Below are 21,641 nucleotides of genomic sequence, written 5' to 3'. Positions count from 1 at the left end.
AATGTGCTGTAAAAATGTCCACCAAAAAATGTCCATTTTCAAAAAAATAATATGCGTTAAATACTATTATTAAATACCATTAAATACACTTTACAACAATTTAAGAATCTATTTTTAAAAAAATTCATTTTCAAATAAACCCCTCTTTCCACAGCAATCATGATTGCTTCTTTAATATTCTTCAAAGACCATTTGATATTTAAAGAAATTAAAGTTAATTGTGAAATGCTTCCCAATAAAATTCTATTAAAAAAAATTCAGAAAAAACTTTAAAAAAACGAAAATTAAAAAAAATGATGCAAACCGAATTGCAAGCCGTATTGTTGGCTGGAGGAGATGGATTGAGACTGTATCCTCTCGCTTCAGACCACTCACCAAAGGCAACACTGCCGATTGCTAATCATCCAATGATTCACTATTCATTGTCTTATTTGGAGAGGAATGGATTGAAGGATGTTATTGTTGTTGTTAAAGCTGGACAACAAAAGATTATTGAACAAGCCATCGAGGAATATCCAGGGAAATTAAAAATTGATATTAAAACTTTGGACAACAAGGATTGCGAAAGTGCTGAAGCTTTACGACAAATTCATGATTCTATTTATACAAATTTTGTTGTGATGAGTGTTGATACATTTACTGATGTTCCTTTGGTTAATGTTTATGATATTCATAGACAACATAATTCATCACTTACTCTCCTTTTGAAGGATGAATCAAATATTAATTCTAAAGAGGATAAATCCGATTATTTTGCATTGACAAATTATAAGAGAGAAATTGTTGGTGAACCAACAAAGAAGAGAAGAGATTTATTATCAAAGAAGCCATCACGTGTAATTATGAATAGAATTATTGACTCGGATGATGCAGATGATGGTTCCGAAGAACATTTATCAATTCCACGCTCATTCTTGAAGAGATGGTCAAACTTTTCAATTTCCAAATTCCTCAAAGATTCACATTTATACATCTTTTCAAAGTGGGTCATTGATTTATTGGTTCAAAAACCTGATATTCACTCTATCAAGTCTGATTTGGTTCCATTCTTGATTGACTCACAAAAAGTTTCTTCCGATAAGTTAGATCCTGTCCTCTCCACTGTTGTTACGCCATTCCCATTATCAGAAGCTTATAGAATGAGTACATCTGAATCTGAACTCAGTGATGTGATTCGAGTTTTTGCCCATGTTGTTCCTCCACACGAAGATAAACCAACTACCACCACCACAGCCGCAAAGACCCCAACAAGACAAGGAGTTTTTTGTAAGAGATGTAACGATGTTTCTTCTTATTTACATGTCAATAGAGAGGTAAGTTATTTTGAATAATTTATTGTAATTATTTCACAATAATTTTAGCTTGCAAGAAAGAATAATATTGATTTTTATAGTGAAATGGTTCAAAGTACACATGTCACACCACCAGCTGATCTTGTTTTGTTAGGACCTGATTGTGTTATTGGAGAAGGATTATCTGTCACTAAGAAGGTATCCAAACCAACCATCAAGAAGAGTAATATTGGAAAGAATTGTAGTCTTGGAAGTGGAGTTTTAATTGATAATTCAGTCATTATGGGTAACGTAATTATTGAAGATAAGGTTCATTTGAAGGATTGTGTGATTAGCTCTGGATCTGTTATTGAGGCTGGAACTAAAATGGAGAGATGTAGAGTCGCTCCAAACTTTACAGTCAAGAAGGATGACGAAACCTATACTGACCAAGATATTATGGCCGATGAAATGGAAATTTAAAATAAATTATTTAGATAAATATATTAAAAAAACGTCTTATTGAATCAATTCGAAAGTTAGTGAATTAGTGAACGAGTTTGCCTTAAACAATATCTTCATTCAATAAGCTTTCTTATGCATGTTTGCAAAATTTTCAATCATGGCCATGTATTCCATTGTCTCTTGTTGTTTGAGAAAGTAGTTTCTGGTAGCGCTCTTCTCCAATGTGACTTTTATAAGCCTCTCTAAGGGTTCTAAAATCGTTTTTTCGTTATCACATCGTTGCACACCTCGTTTTCAGGCTTGCTAGGATGGAATTTGAATGAGTAAAATTTTTTCGGAGAATCGAGTGACCTAATCTCAGATACTATGGCAACCTTAATATATTTTCTTATCAAGTTTTCATCAGAATAATAAATATTCTCAGAAATTAATCAGTTACAGCATTCAGCATTTATTGAAACCAATAATAATAATAAAAAGGCGACTGAGGGAATTGAACCCTCGACCCTCAGTTATCTCAGCATTTCTGCCTACAAGACTGATGCACTACCACTGTGCTAAGCCGCCTTACGTGGATGAATTTTAATATTGGTATTATAACAAACCTATTATGATTATAAACCAGAAAATCGAGTCGAAATCAACATTGCTTTGTTATGACTGCAAACCTTTCGTTGAGTTTTTGCTTGAATTTTGTAGGAAAAGGCAAGGGTAACAATAACGATCTTGCAAAGTTCTATTGAAGTCAGAGGAAATATGCAAATCTTCCTAAGCTTACTATATCAAATAATTCATCTTCATCAGCAAATAAAAGAATAAATTATATATTTATATTTTTTTTTATTTTAGGATAGAGTAGATTTAGAAGAGACCACCGAAGCCCATTTCTTCTTCTTCTTCTTCTGGTTCTTCCTTCTTTTCTTCAACAACAGCAGCGGCAGAAGCAACTGGAGCAGATGAAGCAACACCACCACCGACAGCAGTCAACTTGGTGATCAAACCTTCAATCATAGCTGGAGTAGCATATTTGGCGAAAATTTCAGCGGAAGCCTTGTTGACATCCAAACCAGCAGCCTTGGTGACAGCGAGGATGTTTGATGAGGTGATATCCTTTTGAGCATCAACCAACAAAAGAGTAGCGTATGTGAGGGCGTCAGACATTTTGCGATGTTTTTTTTCAAAGAATTTTTAACGCTGCGAGTAGTTGAGTAGGTACTTGATTTTTTACAATGAAAGTTGTGTCACCAGACTAGCACAGCTAAAAACCACACAAGCTGACGTCTTTAAAAAAATAATTAACACAAATTATTATTACCTTGCCATGAAGTTTTGTGTTCTGAATAAACTTAGCATCTTGTCGTTATTATGATGTTATTTTGAGCATGATGAACACGAGTCCCAATAATGTCTGTTTGGCCCGATAGATTTTACACCTGAAGAAATTTATATTGAAGATTTTAGATAAGAGTTGTTTGATGGAAGGATACTGGTACAAAAGCATCTCCTGGTTTTAACTCAATAATGAGTAATCAGCTTCATTAATTTTAAATTTACAAAGATGACGTAATCCCCCTTAGCTCAGTCGGTAGAGCGTCAGACTGTTAATCTGCAGGTCGGTGGTTCGAGCCCACCAGGGGGAGAGTTGATTTTGCTTTTCAGTTGTTCAATATTGTATTTTGCATTTCAAAGCCTTAATATCAAAATCTAAAAAAAAATGGTCAATCATCACCACCTAGAAGAACTCTCTCAAAGCTGGCAAGAATATTCAAGGCTAATGGCTGAACAAGACATGGAAATCACTCGGAAAGACGATCAATATGCAAATCTCATCCTTCAATCAGATGCCAAAATGTACAAGAGAATGGAAATGTGTGAGCAACAAATTGGAGCCTTGAAAAAGTGGATGAATGAAACCTATGAGAGAGATTCATCTGTGTTGAGAACTTTCAAACAACAATTACAAGAGGAGAAGGAAAAGGCTATGCAGGAAGGTAAGTTTTCGCTCTCCTTGTCATTATAAAGGTGATGGTGATAAATTTGATAATGAATATATTATTCTAATTAATAATTGTGCTAACCATGAAATATTTCTTGTAGCCTTGTCAACCGATGATATCAATGAAACGTTCAAGGATTTGGAAAAGTATTACAAGCAAATGATTTAATTCATTCTAACATACGTATTTGATAATCTAACATGTAAATAAACTAATGTACATACTACTATTATAGTACACATCATTAAATATATCCAAAAAGAGATGACTCACACAGATTTACACAAATACCACTTGACCGGTCAAACATTTGCAATATTACAAAAAAATGTTTTCTCTCGATTCCCTACCTGATGAAATACTCAACGAAATCTTCTCCTATCTAATGATGAACGAATCTATCAGGACCATCATTTCACTCATTCATACCTGCTCTACATTCCGATCACTCTTTCATGGTCAGAATTTTATATTGTGGAGTAATTTTACCTTTAACTTTACTCATGATTTTTATCGAATCAATTCACCGAATAGGTTTATTTCTCAATGGAAAGCTTATATTAATCCCAGTAGTGCGAAGGATCTGATAGTAAATGATGGAAGTGAAATTAAAATTGCAAGAAAGTGCTATGAGAAATTTGTGGATTTTCTAAATATTCTGGTTGGTGATGGTTTTGCACAAGAATTGGTGAGGAAAATTCGATTTGATAATAGTATTCGATTTGATGGTGAGGAGTTTGGTTGGCTTCAAGAGAGACTTGTGAGGGATTTCCCCAATCTCACTGGGCTCTATGTATTGGGAGAGGGGAATATGTTTATGAATAATTCTTCAACATTTCCACATTTGAAATATTTGGAAATACCAAATGCTAAATTCTCAGATTTTGCAATGGATCATTTCCCAACTTTGGAATATTTAACAACAGGTCAAAATTTCCCAATATTGGATTCGAAAAGATTAAATCCAAAAGTGTTCTTTTATAGAGTTTTGGATAAGTGTTATGTTGAAAGCCAAGAGGAATTGGACTTGATTTTAACAGCATCTAATATATTCATTCCAAATGTACAAGTACAGTTGAAGGATTGCACTTGTTGTAACACGTTACAATCTCTTACAATCAGAAAGCCAACACTAGATCTTTCAGATATTAATTTTCCTAATCTTACTGAACTTAATCTTGAAAAAGTTGTAGATTTGAAAGCCAATAATTTACAACTACCTTCACTGAAATCACTTTCTATAGATGTGGAGTCTGGAGATTTTTCATTTCTCTATAACTTACCCTGTCATTTAATAACCGATATTCATGTTAAGGGAAGAAATATAACATGTGACGAATTATCAATTATAGAGGATAATTGGCCAAGTCTAAAAAATATAACCCTCATCGTAGAATTCAACGTTCTAATTCAATTAAGAAATATCAAATATCTATTCATTTCTAGAAGTAGATCTATAAGTGTAGTTTCGGATACCATTGAGAAGTGTACCATTTTTTCCTCATGCTCAATGCAGTCAACAATTAGAAGAATCGACTATTTGGAAATACATTCCCTTGAACAAGTAATTATCAATGATATAAAGTTGGAAGTTGGGAAAATACGATTATTAAATTACAATCTCGTTCTTTACAAGGAAAAAATCAATAAGAAGTTACTTTACAATAAGATTTCAAAAGTCGATGAAATTATATGTGAATATGATGATGGTGAATATACATATTTGAATGATTTAGACTTTGATTATTTGGAAGGGAATAATTCACATTTTCTAACCAAGATGAAATTAAAAGGTCAAAAAGGAGTTGGATTTAAAAATTGTACGAAATTGGTGGAAATTGCTGGTTATTCAAACGAAATAGAGTTTGATTCAACTATCAATAACAATATTTCGATATTTTTGGATCAACTCATTATTCCAAAGATGAAAGAAATACCTCTATTCAGATCGGTAACTGTGCTCAAGTTGACTAACTCAAAAATTGAAGATTTAGTGTTAGCAAGTCTGCCAAATCTCAAGATATTTGAGATTGGAAGATCCCAACATATTAATTCTATCACTATAAGTTCGATACGGCACAATTCAATAGAATACATCCATATTTTTGAAGTGTTTTGGTTACACATTCGAGCCTTTTTGAATACACCAAATCTTAAAGAGTTTCTAATTTGGAAATGTGATTTTATGGATGGATCTGAAGTACATTATCTCAATACACCAAACTTGTTGCTTAATCATTGTGAAATGTAATAAACTATTTTTATTAATAACGTGGATTCATTTCCCAATATTTTGCAGAGACATGTTCCCAAACGCTTTGATATTCAGAATATTTGATTTCGTTGAATGGTTGGTAAAAGTACTCTTGTTGTGAAAAGAAATCATAATTCTTCAAGATAAATGATACCAGTTGTGGGATATGGAATTCTTCAAGACGTTCCTTGTGGAATCTGTAAAGTTGACTCTCAGACTTATCTACCAACTCTAGAGTGAGTCTAATTCTCTCAGCGACATTTTCCAAAGTAATAGGTCCAGAAAGATAAGTATAATAAAGGGAAATATCTTGATTAATAATTTGAGGATTTTCCAATACCAATGATGAGGAAAGAAGGAAATTGTCAACAAAAGAAAAGATAGTTTCAGAACTTTGCTCGTTGGAAAACTCTAATAATTGGGCAAAATTCTCTTCATCAACAAGAGATCCAATAACATTTTCACAAAGGTTTTTCAAACCGTCAACCATTAAATAGTCAGATGAAATGAATAATGAAAGATAGAGGTTAATTTCATTTTCTTCTGCGCAGAGATTAGCCGAATCTTGTTTCGTTGATGTGTCTTTTTCTGAAAGAATGTCTTTCAGGTCGAAATATCCCATATTTCTTGGTTCAAACTCATTAGGATTAAGGGTTGGAATAACAATAAAGTTATGATAAAGGTAATAAATAAATGCATCAACAGATTTCTCATCCTTAAATATGTCTCCAATATCAAAATTGTCCGTGACTCTGTCTGTGTAATTTCCTTCGAAAATTTGTCTGAAAAATGGTGAACGGCATGCTAAAATATATTTGTGAACTTTTCTTGTCTTCTTTTCCATTGTTGTATGATCAACAAATGATAATTGAAAATCCTTGGTTTCTTCATCGTTGTACAAGCTATGAAGAGTAAAACATGTATTCGAAGGATCTAGCCCGTCCAATTCATATTCTTCTCCATCCTTTAAGTCTTCTGGATCATCTGAGGAATAATCTCCCTTATAAACAGCGTTATACTTAATTTCATAACTTCTAAGTAACAAATAAAAATTTTCTGTATCTCTATTATTGTCGTTCATTGGTTGGAATGAACCCAAATAATAACTTTCAATCCAATGGAATACCATATCAAAAGTGAAATCATTTTCATTGTTAAGTATAAAACCTTGATTTCTCTTTTCAGGAGTTGAAAAGTGTTCCTCATACATTTTAGGACATCGGTGTTTGATTATTGGTGTGTATATGTGCACTCTATGCCCATTAAGCTCAATGAAGCTGTCATTGTAAAGATTTGGATCATTGAGGAAAAGCGTGATATGATCAGCAAAAGTACTGTTATTCACAACGTAATCGTAATCTGCATTCATAGTAATGGTTTCGTCCTCACTCATTTCATTTCCATTTGGGTCCGTTCTACTTAAAAAAACTTCAAGTCCCTCAACTTGTACATCTTCAAAATTTTCAGGGGTAACCATTGGTTCTGTAGTGAATTTGAGTTCTCCAATAGGAATATACTTCTGCTCTGATGGCTGTGAAATTTTCAAATCAGGATAATGTGTATAATTGCAAATATTTAGTGCATCTACAATGTCTAGCTTGGTTACCAAATCATCTCTCTTGATCACCATCAATGTTTCAATTATTCTTGAGATGAATGATTTCAAAGAAAGAAAACCTTCTACGAGAGCTCCGCTGCTGAAAGACATGTTACCAGCCCTTCTGAAAAGTCTATTGATATCAATGTGTATTGAGTTTTGGGTTGGAGGCTGATGTCTTGCATCACTAAAAACATGAATAAGATGGTCGACAGCTGGAATGGTCATGTTGCCATTTTCTTCATCAAGTTCGTTCGGGAATAGAGAAACAATCTTTTGCTGGTGAAGAGGTACTTGAATTTCCTCTTCCCCATCTAATTTTTCTTCAGTATATAGCCAATCACTGGATGATTCAATTGTTAAAGGAACAGGACAATATGAGTTCAGTTGATAATTATTCAACATTACAAGGTTTTTCTGAGAAAGAGGAAAAGAACTCCAAAATGGATGTTCTGACCGAGTAAATCTAACGTTGATATTACCTCCACAAGGACCATATTGAAAGTTTTCATACCGAGGCTTCTTAAAGTCATCTCTGGCATGCTCTCCATATTCAGAGAATAAAGTACTATTTTCGAAGTCATCATCAGTTTCATCTATTACTTCATCACTGGATTCACTTTCTGTATCACTTTCATCAATCTCAAAGCCATAATCATCATTATTAAATATTGGTTTTGAAATATCGAACACATTTTTCACTTGTCTGATATGTTCCTCAGTTATTCGGCTTTCGAGAGATTCTGAAAATACTCTTCCATTCATCTCCACCAAACCCGGTGGTTGCTTGAAGTAAACTTTGTTTGGATCAAAATCAATTAAATGATCAAGAACAGCCCTTACTATTGGCCTTCCAGTAAAGTACAAATAATAACGTCTATTAAAGGCAAGAGAAAGCTCTCTATTTAAGCAATCCAAAATTAATAATGAAAGTCCCAGTCTCATTGGCGATACCAGTAAATCTTGATGTTCTTCTTTGTATTCATTATTAGTGGACATTCTAATTGTTTTCTCTAAAATAGAAAGGAACGGATTATCTTCTTGAAGAGAAGCAGCATCCTCTGTTAGAATACCTTTGAAAGGGCTAATGTTATAACTATGTTCTCCTCTTTCATCAGGGAGTGTCTTATTGAATATATATTCATTGAATAAGTTGTCAATAATATAATCATCACTAGTTTCCTCTATTTCTTCACATTTTTCCTCTTCATTATCAATCATAGTTTTGATTTCGCTTGGTACAGAAAGATTACAAGAGTCAAGTAAGAAAGCATAACCGTCTTCTTCCTTTTCATCATATTGCATCGAGTTCAGTATTTCATCCTTCTCCTTCTCTTCCTCCGGACTTAGTTTTTCACTTTCCTCATTTGATTCTATTAGATTGAGTTCATTTTGTTTTTTAACAATTTCAGGTAATATGTATTTGAGCCAATATTTCAATGTGTTAGAACCACGAGGATAATCCTCTGTTAATTCTTCTTCTAATGTCTTTACCATATCGGGAATGTTTAAATTGCTAATCATCTCTTTAATATATTTTGTATCATGAATCGTAACCTTTTTAATCATACTCTCGGCTAAAAACAATGAAATGCTCTCAATTTCCTCTCTTCTTTCAATCAATTCATCTAACAAATGTTTTCCTTCACTATCCTGCCAATTAGTCAAATCAGCATCTAGAACATCTAGTATTATTTTTCTAACATATTTAACATGCCAAATATCTTCAATACGAGTCTCATCATCATCAGTATATAATTTAGAACCACTCTTGGGAAAAAGATCTTCATCTACAAGTCCAGCCTTCAACTCTAATTCAGTCTTGATTTTTTTAACTTGAGGTTCAATCTGATCATCTACAACTTCATTGAATGATGATGACGTAGTCGATAAATGTTCTTCCGCTGATTCATTCTTGTTATGACCAACAAAATCCTCCTCTCGCTTTCTCTTCACAGATGTTTCCTCCACTTCCGTGGAGTTGTTAGCACAAAGCATTTTTTTCTTCTTTTTAGAGGAAAAGACTTCAGCTGAGGAACAATGAAGAACAAGCAAGTTTGTTGTAGGAAATGCATAATAAGCAATATTGCTTCATTAATAAAAAATTGATGATTTACAAGATAACATAGCTCACAGATCCAAAAAACCGTTGGTTTTATTTGGTTTGATTACTGATGATAGCAGATCAAAAGGGTATCTCAACAAAAAAGATGGAATGATAGGAAAGAACTCTTTTTCGATAAATCTAAATAGCCCTTTGCACAAAATGAAATTGAGCTTTACAAAAAGTTTACAATCTCGTTGCAACCCAATTTCCTTAACAAAAGAAAAGAACCTCACAAGAATCTGATTGGGTCTTTAGAAAATCTTAACGACCACCAACTAAAAATAACCTGAAGAAAAAAATTTTCAAAACTCTGCGGTTGATAAAGTATTGAAGAGAAAAATAATTACGCGTGTTTTTGGCTTGGTTTTGTATTAAATCTATTTTACAGAGTTTGTTCAACAACAACAACAACATCACTACTGGTAATAATAGTCTAATACTTGATATTATTATTCGGGTAGTGTTATAGTCTCTAGAGGAATATTGTACTATATTGTACTATCATCACAACAACAAATTTTGTCCTCTAAAAAAGAAAGCGAAATAATGAATAATACTAATATACCTAGTGGGTTTATAAATACCAATACATCTAGTTTAAACGGTATTACTAACAATAACAACAATGGTTTTACCGGTATTCATAGTAACGTTCTAAAGAGTTTGAGCAACAACAAAAATCCGTTAAATTCTTTTATGAATAATACTAACGTTAGCGTTACTAACAACATCAACAAACCTATAGATAAACAACAAAACGGTAACTTTAACGAAACATCTAGCGTACCACTATCTAACTACTATTCAATGAATAATCAGTTTCCAAACTTTCACAATGGTAGTAATGGTGTGGTTTCTAACGGTTCTATGAATAACCAACAACCAGGTTATCACTACTCTAGTTTTCAACCGTATAACAACAACAATACTAAAAAATATAGGAATAACGATCATTTACTAGATCAATCATTGAGCTATCAAATTGACTTTAACGATCAATATACGGATAATCAGTCATATGGAAATAATTATTATCAAAATGTTTCTAACCAACCACCACAACAACCTCTAGATCATAATTTTGGAAATAATTTTTTCTTGAACAATAGCGCTCCTATGTTTGGAAGCAGTTTTGGTGGTGACTATCAAAACAAACAACCACTAACAACAAATATGGGACCAATTTTGGGAAATCAACCATCGAGGCAATATCAACCGTTCAATTATCCAAATAATAGCTATAATCTAAATAATCTAACTAATGTTATCAACAATGGTAATCAAACTGCTGTTTCTCAACCTCCATTACATTATAACAACAGTAATTATCAATATTATGTAAATAGTGATAACCAATATCCAGCTGCTAGTACCAGCACTACTAGTTATAGTACACCTCGATCTACTACGGCATCTTTTGAAGGAAGTTTACATCAATCTGTTGGTGAAAACTTTAATCAATTCCAAGATCCAAACTCTAGTAACACTTCACAATTTAGATTTGAAGTAAATAACCAAGATATTATTCAACCTCCACCAACTGCAACAGCTAATGATACAAATAGTAATACTGTTACTGATACCAGTAGTAACAATAGTTCAACTGCAAATGGTAGTGGTGTAACTACATCAAATAAGAACAAACCACAAAAATCTAAAAAGAAGGAAAAGAAGAAGACTACTCCTTTATTGTTAAAACCTATCGAAATAATTGTTCTTCAAGAGTTATTATCATCTGATTTGGATACAATCATGAAAGATTTGAAAGTAACCTATACTTTTGATAATCAAGGTGATAGATTAATTCTTGAATTTAAGAAGGTAACTTTTGAAAAGGTTGAACAACAAGTGAGAGATCTTCTTAAAAAGGTTTTCTTTAGAGAATGTTATTGTGAAATGAAGGAAGAAAGAAGAAGAGAGATTCAAAAGAAGGCATCTAAGTACAACTCTCTTTGCTTCTTTGATTCTGCCAATGTTTGTCACGTAGCATCCCTAAGTGAAGATGATATGGAAAAATTATCTAAGCATATCTACTGTTTTATTGGTGTTTATAAACTCCATGAAAAGGAATCTATCGAAACTATCCTTAAACATAATTACAAGTACCAAATCAAACCTCAAAAGGATAAGCATAACAACCAAATTGAGAACGAGATTGCACTCTACTGTCATTGTCCATCTGAAAAAGCTAAAGCCAAGTTAGAAAAGAAGATTGCCAAGAGAGGTGATTCACCATCTATTAAGATTAAGCTTATTAGAAAATGTCATCCAGAGCTTTTGAATCCAACTGATTACTCTGAAAGAGATAATAAGGTTGTATTGAAAGATAGTAGTGATTCTAAAGAGTTGAAGAAGTGGTTAGATAGAATTGAAATTATCCATATTCATGACATTACAGGACGTACAGAATTATTTGGGGAAACTAAGAAGGAATTAGAGAATTATCTCGACTCCTATAGTAGGATGGCATATCAAATCACTCGAGACATAGACAAGAAGAAGAAGGTTTATGTAGATATTGCCATAATTTCAGATGAGTTTGATACAAACACAAAGAATGTTTTAAAGCAAAAAACTATTGAAATTATCCGAGGTTACAAAAAGATGATCCCATCTGATTCACTTCCTGTTGATGTAGTTCAAAACCTAACAAGATACATCACCACTATGAAACTACCAATCGGTGTTTATATTGATCATAGCGATCAAACTAAAATGTTTTATATTAGAGGAGTTAGAATGGAAAAGGTAGAAGAGGCCTTTAGAACTTTTGATGTCGAGATGAAGAAATACTTAGAAAAGACTGTTCAGATCTCGTTTACTAACGGGACTGAAAGAGAAATGGGATTACCCATTCTTTTGAAAAAGGTTTCTAAAACAAGTAGTTTGAGACTAACAAAAGGTACTTCAGACCTCTCCTATTCTTTGACTGGTCCAATTAAGGAATGCGAACAATTCATGAAGAATGAATATGCAGATATAATTGGTCAGGTTAAACAATCCATTCTGTACATGAATAACAATAACTTTAACTTTCTCTAAATAATAGCCCTAGTTCGACTAAATAATAAATATCTTTACATTATTCTATTATTTGGCTTTGTTGGTCTTTGTAAGGTGGAATCTAATTGGATTCAAAAGGAGAAGGAGATTAGAGAATAGGATTCGTTATTACTTTCACAATTAAAAAATGAGTAGAAACAATGCTTCGGAAAGGACTCCAATACTTGGAGGAGGATCAAGTGAACATCAATCCAACACCAATAACAATTACCACGATATTCACATGGTCGCTGTGTTTTCACGTCCTGGTCCATCTATGGAAAATAATTATTTGGCAACACCACAAAATTCTAAAATATATTTTCATGGTGATGCTGCTCTCAGACCACAATTACAGAAAACAACAGAAAATCTGAGGTCTACTTGTTTTAAAGTTGTGGAAAAACAGAGAACTGATCTCAATCAATTTAATGATTCATCTCTTGCTAGTTCAATTTTTAAAACAACATTTCAAATTGCCACTCAACAGATTCATGTTTTGGAACATCATTTCAATGGAAGATTTTATTTCTATGTTTGCATTGCAGAGGAGAGGTATGTGGTGAATTTATTGTGGAATTTAAATTATGGAATTATTATAGTACTCATTTGAGAATTTGTTTTGGATTATTGGATAGAGTGAAAAATGAATTTATTAAATTATTGCAAAGTATAAATTATGAAATTTTCAAATCAAATAATCAAAGATTACACGAAGATTTTTACAAAAAGGTGGAAAAATTACTTGGTCAACAATTGGATTATTGTACACGAGTGGAAAATGATAAAATTGTGCTGATTCAATCTCAAATTGAAGATGTTAAGAAAATCATGGTTTCCAACATTGATAAGATTATTGTAAATATGGAATCTACTAGAGACCTATCTCAGAAAACTACTGATTTGAACAGTGACTCTCAGACATTTGTTTATCAAGCAAAAAGCACCAAGAATCGAATGATGTGTAGAGTAGTGACCGTTATTTCAATTATTGCTTGTATTCTGATATCAATTTTAATATTCATCATTCTAATGATTAAATATGCCTAAATTTAAGCCTGTAAATGTCAAATTTGTAAAACATCATTATGTGAAATTCATAATTTTCTTGAATTCATGAATCTTCAAACCTAAAATTTAATTCAAACCTGTGAGAGTAGATGCTCCACCTCAAGAAATTCAAATCCAGGTTTGAACAGGCACCAATAATTCATTCTTCGATCCAACTCCAAAAAAATGAATCAATTGCCAGAGGAAATTATTGCCGAAATTTTCTCCTTTCTTCATGCAAAGTTTGTCTTTTTGATTACTTCGCAAGTTTGTAAGAGATGGCTGGTTGTGAGAAGATTAGTTCATCTCCGATTGAAGTTTACTTCAAAACAGGAATTTTCTAAGTTATTACTTGATCATCAGGCTGATGATTATTATTTTTCTATTAAAAAGTTTTCGGCTGTTGGTTGTCATTTAACAGATAGTGAGATTGAAAGAGTGTGTTCTTCCATGAATGCAAATGCTTTGGAATATTTGAGTTTGAGAAGAAATGAATTCAGCTCGAGTGGTTTAAAGTTAATTATTGACAAATTTTCAAAGTTAAAGTCTTTGGATGTTAGAGAATATACGTCAAATATGATTATCAATATTTGTTAGAGAGCAGGGAAAGACTACCTAATCTTGTCGAGTTGAAAGTTGATTTTGCATATACTTCATATTTGGTAGATAAGATGCTTTCTATCAAACCACAAATTAGATCACTGGCTATATACAGTGATCGTTTTGAAAGAATATCACCTCTTCCCAGGTTGGATTTTGAAAATCTCGAATCATTAGATTTAGAAGGAAATATCACAATAGAAACATCCATTCTTCCTTTGGGATTGAAAAAACTCTCCATAACACACTGCTATACTAATATTGAAAACTTTTCAGAAAACTTGGAGTATTTGGCTCTTGATGATGTGCAAACTAATGGATTTGAGAATTTTGAAAAGTGTGAATTCAAAAATCTAAAATCACTTACTTTAAATAATATGAGCAAACGTTTTTGGGAAAATATCTACAGTTCAAATGAAATCAAGCCACTCCACCTGACATGTTTAACTGTAAATGGCCATTCATTTGGAAAAGGATTAATATCCAAAATTTGTAAACTGGAAGGGTTGACCTCTCTGGATATTTCTTCAATTAATATGGATACGAGGAATTTTACAGAGCTTATGAGTGAATGTGAATGGAAAAACTTAACAAGGCTTAATATTTCTGCCAACCCTTTGACTGAGGGTATCATACCAATTTTAGAAGGTTTACCTTCCCTTAAAACTTTAATTGTCAAAATCAACTTGATGAAGAATGTTGAAAGAGGACTTTTACTTTCTTTAGGATCGAAGAAAAATATAGAGGTTGATTGTGCACCAACCAAGATGAATATTGAACACGAAAATGATGTTGAACCATATTTCAAGTTTTTAAATTCTTTAATCACTCAAACTACTGACATTGCAAAGAAGGACGGTGCCATTTGCTCTTTCGATTTTGATAAGAATCTGAAAATTTTCATCAAGGGTATACAGGGAATATCATACTTTCACACAGACTTCAAACCTTTCAGTACTCTTTCTTTTGTAATTGAATGCAAAATATATAGCAACGAGACCAGTGAGAGAAAATATACCAAGTGTATACCACATTCGGATTGTTTGGAATGGAATGAGGAAATTAGTTTTGATAACATTCGTATATCAGACCTTTCTTGTGATGGAATGATAGAATTAACACTATTCTGCTTAATGGTAAACCCTATTACTGGAATAACTAAAAGAAAATACGTGTCAAAAGTAGAATGCCCAGTTTTCGATTCAAATTTGGAGCTACAACAAGGAAATGTTAAATTATTTTCCAAAGATACCACAATAGACGGTATTGATACAACATTTTCTGTTGACGTTTCATTCGAGAATTATGAGCATTCGGTCATGTATGAAATAGAGAAAATACCACCACTGAAGTTTAAAGAATCTTTGGAAGTTTATGAGGAAACACAAATTGTTCTTTTTAATAGAGTTGAACCAATGAACTTAACATTGAATGATTTACCTTCTATGAAGGAATGGAAACAAAAGGATGTTAACATTAGTAATCCAGACAAGATTGTACCATTTTTGAGAAGTATACCATTTCAAAATCCATGGGCTGTATATTTGGCCAAACAATATGTATCTAAATGGAAAAAACCACAACACGTGATGAAACTATTGAGAATTCTATCAGAAAGTGTTTCCAACAGTGTTTTTATCAAACTTACAATTACAGAAATGCTGCAAGATACCACTGATGAAGATTTTTTGGTATTGCTACCTTATCTCACAAATTGTATCAAGTTTGATAGTGTTAATGGAGTACTGACTCAATATCTTGTAAGAAGATCTCTTACATCCAAAGTTATTGGAAATCAATTTTTCTGGTTGCTGAAAGTGGAATCACATCGACATCCAATCAGCAAATTTATACTTTCCCAATACATGTCAATGATTAATACTGAGGAAAAGGAAATCATTCAAAATCAATGTCTCTTTTTGGACTCAATTGAGAAATTAACTACGGGAGGTATGAACGGTGAATTTTCCAAACCACTATTCATACCATTTTACAGCATGCATGATGAGGTAATGACAGTTATTCCTTCTGTTCAAAAGTTTTCCATATCCAATGTAATACTGCAGTTCAAGAGTGGGGAAGTATTGGAATTGGAATATTCACCATTAGATCAATTATTTAACTTGATTATCAACAGTTTTATTGATGTGAACAGATTTTGGATTAATGTTCCTTACACAAATCGTAGGGTTAGAAATTTCCCCACTGCTTTTGGAAAAGGGTTTAGTCTTGTTTCTCCAATTCACTCACAAAGAGTTGGGGGTAAAAATTCTAAGCTCTCTGACTTTACAACATCAAAATCTCAATCATTCAAAGATATTCTCTTGCAGACAGCAGCATTTGATGCTTTTATTGGACATGTTTTCGAGAGTTCATCTCCTTCCAAAATTTATGTGGATAATGAGGGACATTTAGAAAGAAGCCACTATTATCCTAAATCTTTCCAAAGAGTATTAGGTTTAATAATATTGATGGAGAGAATGATTTACAATGAGTTAGCTGAATATCTGCGTAATAAGAACTTATTTGGACCATTCAAACAGTTGATCGATGAATTATCAGCTAATTTCTTAGATAATATTAATCTTATCATTTCTTACATGAAACCATTTGGCTTTTAGAAAAGAAATCTTATTACAGATCTTGAAAAAAGATTAAAGGATCTAGAAAACTATAAATATCAATAGTAGTATGAAAGAAACATGTACTAAGTGATAGGTGGTCCATTATCAACTTCCTGATATTTTAATAAATACAATATTATGATCTTTTAGAGATTCATTCCCGCCTTAATTTTTTATAAAAAATGCCAAAGAGAAAACTCATCGAAAGAGCAGAAGAAGACAGCAAGGAGGGACTAAAGCAAAGTCTACAACAAGTAATTAAGGGAATTGTGGAAGATGAAGGAAAACTTGAGGCTTTTGTGAGATTTTGTGAAAGAGCAATCATTTCCGAAAATCAGGATCTTCCCTATTGGGCAAAAGAAAGTGCACCTTTCTTCTCAACACTCGACATTACACCTATGAGTTGGAAACCTGATTTTTCATTCCCAAAGGAAAGTTTGGAAAGGATTACCGACATTTACCAAGAGAAAGATAGCTGGGAAAAGTTTGAAAGTTTAAAGCTAGAGCTCGAATCCTCTTTTGAAGGGTGCAGAGCCAGTATTGGGACAGTTATGGAGTTGTTATGTTCGACACGAAAGTTGTTCGATATTTATAAAAGAAGAGAACCTTTGGGAGACATGGTAGTGTCTTCAGCCATTAATAGTCTATTTAATGCACTATGTTCAAATTTTAACAATATCAGTTTGAATGGGTAAGTTTCTTATTAATAGAAATGCTAATAGGAGAATATGATCAGGGACAAACAACATTCAGTTTGTTTATGTGATGAGTTGCCTCTAATTAAAGTACGAAATGATGGGTTTTTGCAAACTGAAGAAAGTAGATTTTTGATAAGGGAAGATAAGGCAATCGACCATCCAGTGAAGTGGAACAATCCAGGAACAGACGGCCAGAAATTGATTATTTGTATGAAGAGTTTACTAAGGTAAGATGTTATTCACTTGGATTTAAATAACTTTTTCAGAGAAAACATGAAACACTTTCGTTTAAAAAAGGAACAAATGGAAAAGTACAGCAAAGTGGAGGGGTTGTTATACCTACAAAAAGTTGCCTTTCTGTTCGTTTTGGAGGCTAAATTTGAAGAGCAAGTCATCAATAATCAAACATTAATAGTGCCCAAATATTTTCTCTACATGAAGGAATTTGATAACTTACATGCTGTTCAATGTTTGGAATTATGGTTGGATATGGCCATTTTTATTCAGAATTATGTACCAGAAACTACTGTCTCCACATCGAATCCTTACAGACCAATATCTGAAACACCACTGAAGAACTAGGTAAATCTCAAGTGACTGAAAATGTTGGTACAACACTCCAGAGGTTTGTGAAAATATTGCATATGACAAAAAAATTGATATTTATAGCTTGGAGCTTTACTTCTCTATTTGAAAAACCAGAATGTGGTTATTGCTCAACTTCTTGAAAATATAATTGTCTCATATCCAGAAATAATGCAATTTTCTAAAGCTTTCGTCTTTTGCACAATAAAAAACTCACAAAAAAATGATAAGCAAGGGAAATATAGTAAGGAAAACAAACTACAAGAAAACTTCGGTACCAAAAACCAAGAAAACAATTCGAAAAGATAATATTGTGTTGTATATTTGTGGAGTGGTCGTGATACTTTTATTAAGCATTGTTGTGTTTTATACTTACGAAAGTACTCAGGAATATGTTGATTCCGACAAGCTACTGAAACAAAGGAACCAATTTAAACTATTTTATGAGGCAGAGACTTGGAGAGAAGAAGAGATGAAAAAGCTGTACGAACCGTTTAGAAGTACTTCCAATTTTTATGAATTGGTTGAGGATGGTGCAATATATCAAGGTTATGCCAGTTTGTTTCAACATCCTTCAGAAATTGAATTGGGTAGGCTTTACTTTTTCTTATTTCTTATTGGTTTAAGATGAAAATGATTTAGCTGTTGTTGAAGATTTGTCCCAGAGCTTTAACTTTGATATGAAAGAAATCCTTGCCAATGACACTCTGGCAAGATTTATTTACCATGGAAATGCCATTGAAGGTTGCACTGCTTCATTTTCTCAAACAAGTCAAATACTTTCTGAGGTTGCTGCCAAAGAAACTTCATATATACAATTTTTGGAAGTAATGAATCACAAAACTGCATTTGATTATATCCTTAAATATATTGAACAAAATGAAACATTAAGTGAGGAAAACATTCAACAAATGCATCACTCTAATGATGTATTTATTAAGAGAAAATGGAGCGTACCGAAAAGTCAATGTTGCAATTGGCTTTGAAAAGGTGTTGTTAGCTGATTTTAATGAAGTTCCAGGTCTCATGAGGAAGTTTATTCAATATGTTAATTCTGCATCATTCATGAATTCCCATCCAATCAAACAAGCTTGCCTTATCCATTACAATTTTGTTCAAATTCATCCATTCAAAGATGGGAATGGAAGAATATCTAGATTATTAATGAACTATGTCTTGTTGAGGGGTAAATATCCAATCACTATCATTGAAAATGCTGACAAACAAACATACTTTCGATCTATTGCGGAGCATAAAGGTAAATCCCATTCAACTAAACCTGTACAATCTCCATTCTGTAATTTCTTAATGAACCAAATCATACTAACCTTCAAGGATAACCTGGATTCATATATTAGTATTAAGAAACGTCATACAGGAACCAGATATAAATTTGCAAACACACCTATTCTTGGTGATGCATAAAGTTAAATAAAAATTGTAAAGAATTTCACAATTTTAAAGTATTCCAAAATAGTTGGTGAACCTTCTGGAGTACAAAATTATTAGACAGTTGTTGTTAATTAGAAATCTATTAGAAACCTTTAAATTACATTTAATCACGTTTTACTATTAATAATAAAATCAACGATTAAAAAATATGTTAACACGATTAACCAAGTTTTTCAAAACAAACTCGCCACGTAATTCAAAAACAAAATCTCATCCTCAATTAGTTGGTGATGTTTGGGTCTTGATCATGACCTTCATAGAAGATGAATCCTTGATCAGAACACTTCATCTGTTCAAATCTTTGAGGTTGATAGATGATTCAATGATGGCTTATGTTTTACGGTCGAGAAAAAACTTGTTGGCTGTTGAAAAAGGAGATTTCGAATTTGTTTGTAAAATTGTAAATGGAAATATGAGAAATCTGGAAAGTGAGAATTGTAAATATTTAAAAGTAGACAATTTAGAAAAGATGCCTTTAGGAGGTGCTAAACTGATGGCTCAATGTACAGGCTTGGAATTAAGGAATATTTATTGCTTGTCAAAAGATGACATTTGGAATTTGTTGAACCCTGACAGTCATATTCAACATTTAACCATAAGCTATTGTAAATTGGTGGAAGAACCATCACTGATTGCTCATGATGTAAGAAAATCTCTAATTCTTTCACCAAATTTAAAAAGCATTACCACACAAGGTCCGTGCATTTTATACGATACCATTAGGTCTCTACAAGTGGATTTAGAACAAAGATTTGGCAAGAAATTAAAGTTAATATTCAAGAATTCAATTCTTGAGCTGGAAGAAAATAGGCTCATTGAAAAGCTCCAATCATGCATAACTTGTTTAGCACTAAACTTTTCGAATGCCACAATTCGATACTCAGCCGAAAAGATGCACCTGAACCACATTCATCAATTTAGTTCAGTAGCAGCAGATTGTAGAACCTTAGTGATTGAAGAAATGGACTTTTCAGAATGCAAGGTGTTTAGAAATGCCAAGAAACTTTGTCTTAAGGACATTAAGGGAGAAATGTCAATGACACAAATTATGGCTATGGTTGCACACTTCTTTCCCTCTTTGGAACATTTAGCCATTTCAGAATGTTTTGCTAGATTTACAAATGGTGAAAATATTGATATCAATTTCCAATCATTGAACAGTATTCAAGTTCTTCATTCACATTATGGATCAAATGCGGATTCTGGTTTTTTGAAATATGTACTCGAGAATAGTTTCCCACTTGTTGAAGTTTCATTCAAATTGGACAAATCATTTCATTTGTATGCTCGTCCAAGAAGTGACATGCTGTCACTAATATTTAGAAAGATAGATAAAATGGAATCAGATTTCAATTCAGATCCACTATTGAAAGAATATGTGAGCGATTTGAAACAACAATTCATTCATGTCTATTCCAATCCAGACGATGAGGAAAAACTAGCAGAACTAATTGAAAATGTAAACTCTGAAAGTTTTCTTGACTTTATTCTACCAGATGTAAGAGCAGTTCAAGAGAGAAGACTCAATGAAATCAAACAATACATTCAGAATTATCAAGATCTTGTGGGTGAGGATGAAATACATTTGGAAACTGTGGAAATTCTTAAAAAGGCAGATAGTGCCTTATTACTGAATTCTCATTCAGAGTTTTCGAATAGACTAACAGAGTTGGAATCTCAATTGAAGGTTATGGTAAATGCTTTGGAAGATGTTGGATTTTCGTCTAAATTACTCTTTTGTAATGATAGCTTTTTAGAAAGTGAGTATTTACCTGATGAGGAAGAAATGGAATTTGATGTTGACTCTGATGAAGAATAAACGTTAAATATTTTTGTAAAGTATTAAAGTATATTTATAATAATTGTTGCCTTAAATATAAGTTCCATATGAATGCGGAA

General features: G+C 32.5%; 10 protein-coding genes and 2 non-coding genes across 12 annotated transcripts; 10 read left to right on the top strand and 2 right to left on the bottom strand.

Annotated features, from left to right (window-relative positions):
• Positions 1 to 293: 293 nt before the first annotated feature.
• Positions 294 to 1,779, top strand: NAEGRDRAFT_80872 (nucleotidyl transferase; the record flags this gene model as incomplete). Its single annotated transcript, XM_002673648.1, has 2 exons — positions 294 to 1,313; positions 1,362 to 1,779. 2 exons carry the CDS (start codon positions 294 to 296, stop codon positions 1,752 to 1,754), a joined length of 1,413 nt encoding a protein of 470 aa, XP_002673694.1. The 3' UTR covers positions 1,755 to 1,779.
• Positions 1,780 to 2,214: 435 nt separating this feature from the next.
• On the bottom strand, positions 2,215 to 2,303 carry NAEGRDRAFT_t505. The gene has a single exon. It is a non-coding gene; the product is annotated as a tRNA-Thr (tRNA).
• A 1,000-nt stretch (positions 2,304 to 3,303) lies between these two features.
• NAEGRDRAFT_t508 lies at positions 3,304 to 3,376 on the top strand. The gene has a single exon. It is a non-coding gene; the product is annotated as a tRNA-Asn (tRNA).
• A 74-nt stretch (positions 3,377 to 3,450) lies between these two features.
• NAEGRDRAFT_51455 (uncharacterized protein) lies at positions 3,451 to 3,901 on the top strand (the record flags this gene model as incomplete). Its single annotated transcript, XM_002673647.1, has 2 exons — positions 3,451 to 3,727; positions 3,834 to 3,901. The coding sequence occupies 2 exons, from the start codon at positions 3,451 to 3,453 to the stop codon at positions 3,899 to 3,901; spliced, it is 345 nt and encodes a 114-aa protein (XP_002673693.1).
• Positions 3,902 to 5,997: 2,096 nt separating this feature from the next.
• NAEGRDRAFT_71224 (uncharacterized protein) lies at positions 5,998 to 9,582 on the bottom strand (the record flags this gene model as incomplete). Its single annotated transcript, XM_002673567.1, has 1 exon — positions 5,998 to 9,582. The coding sequence occupies one exon, from the start codon at positions 9,580 to 9,582 to the stop codon at positions 5,998 to 6,000; it is 3,585 nt and encodes a 1,194-aa protein (XP_002673613.1).
• Positions 9,583 to 10,003: 421 nt separating this feature from the next.
• NAEGRDRAFT_58937 (uncharacterized protein) lies at positions 10,004 to 12,786 on the top strand. The gene has a single exon (XM_002673646.1). The coding sequence runs from the start codon at positions 10,238 to 10,240 to the stop codon at positions 12,731 to 12,733; it is 2,496 nt and encodes an 831-aa protein (XP_002673692.1). The 5' UTR covers positions 10,004 to 10,237; the 3' UTR covers positions 12,734 to 12,786.
• Positions 12,787 to 12,881: 95 nt separating this feature from the next.
• Positions 12,882 to 13,783, top strand: NAEGRDRAFT_71222 (uncharacterized protein; the record flags this gene model as incomplete). Its single annotated transcript, XM_002673645.1, has 2 exons — positions 12,882 to 13,288; positions 13,336 to 13,783. The coding sequence occupies 2 exons, from the start codon at positions 12,882 to 12,884 to the stop codon at positions 13,781 to 13,783; spliced, it is 855 nt and encodes a 284-aa protein (XP_002673691.1).
• Positions 13,784 to 13,969: 186 nt separating this feature from the next.
• Positions 13,970 to 14,771, top strand: NAEGRDRAFT_80870 (uncharacterized protein; the record flags this gene model as incomplete). Its single annotated transcript, XM_002673644.1, has 1 exon — positions 13,970 to 14,771. One exon carries the CDS (start codon positions 13,970 to 13,972, stop codon positions 14,378 to 14,380), a length of 411 nt encoding a protein of 136 aa, XP_002673690.1. The 3' UTR covers positions 14,381 to 14,771.
• A 148-nt stretch (positions 14,772 to 14,919) lies between these two features.
• Positions 14,920 to 17,075, top strand: NAEGRDRAFT_80869 (phosphatidylinositol 3-kinase; the record flags this gene model as incomplete). Its single annotated transcript, XM_002673643.1, has 1 exon — positions 14,920 to 17,075. One exon carries the CDS (start codon positions 14,920 to 14,922, stop codon positions 17,002 to 17,004), a length of 2,085 nt encoding a protein of 694 aa, XP_002673689.1. The 3' UTR covers positions 17,005 to 17,075.
• Positions 17,076 to 17,189: 114 nt separating this feature from the next.
• NAEGRDRAFT_71219 (uncharacterized protein) lies at positions 17,190 to 17,702 on the top strand (the record flags this gene model as incomplete). Its single annotated transcript, XM_002673642.1, has 1 exon — positions 17,190 to 17,702. One exon carries the CDS (start codon positions 17,190 to 17,192, stop codon positions 17,700 to 17,702), a length of 513 nt encoding a protein of 170 aa, XP_002673688.1.
• Positions 17,703 to 19,217: 1,515 nt separating this feature from the next.
• Positions 19,218 to 19,715, top strand: NAEGRDRAFT_71218 (uncharacterized protein; the record flags this gene model as incomplete). Its single annotated transcript, XM_002673641.1, has 1 exon — positions 19,218 to 19,715. The coding sequence occupies one exon, from the start codon at positions 19,218 to 19,220 to the stop codon at positions 19,713 to 19,715; it is 498 nt and encodes a 165-aa protein (XP_002673687.1).
• A 175-nt stretch (positions 19,716 to 19,890) lies between these two features.
• Positions 19,891 to 21,561, top strand: NAEGRDRAFT_71217 (uncharacterized protein; the record flags this gene model as incomplete). The annotated part of the gene is made up of 1 exon (XM_002673640.1): positions 19,891 to 21,561. One exon carries the CDS (start codon positions 19,891 to 19,893, stop codon positions 21,559 to 21,561), a length of 1,671 nt encoding a protein of 556 aa, XP_002673686.1.
• Positions 21,562 to 21,641: the final 80 nt, after the last annotated feature.

The sequence above is a fragment of the Naegleria gruberi genome (genome assembly GCF_000004985.1).
Source record: "Naegleria gruberi genomic scaffold NAEGRscaffold_45, whole genome shotgun sequence".
Lineage (NCBI taxonomy): Eukaryota > Heterolobosea > Eutetramitea > Acrasida > Naegleriidae > Naegleria > Naegleria gruberi.
This window is presented reverse-complemented; position numbering and strand designations above follow the sequence as displayed.

Bases quoted from the DNA above. Each gene is read 5' to 3' on its own strand.
- NAEGRDRAFT_58937 (XM_002673646.1), top strand. From the start codon at position 10,238: ATGAATAATACTAATATACCTAGTGGGTTTATAAATACCAATACATCT.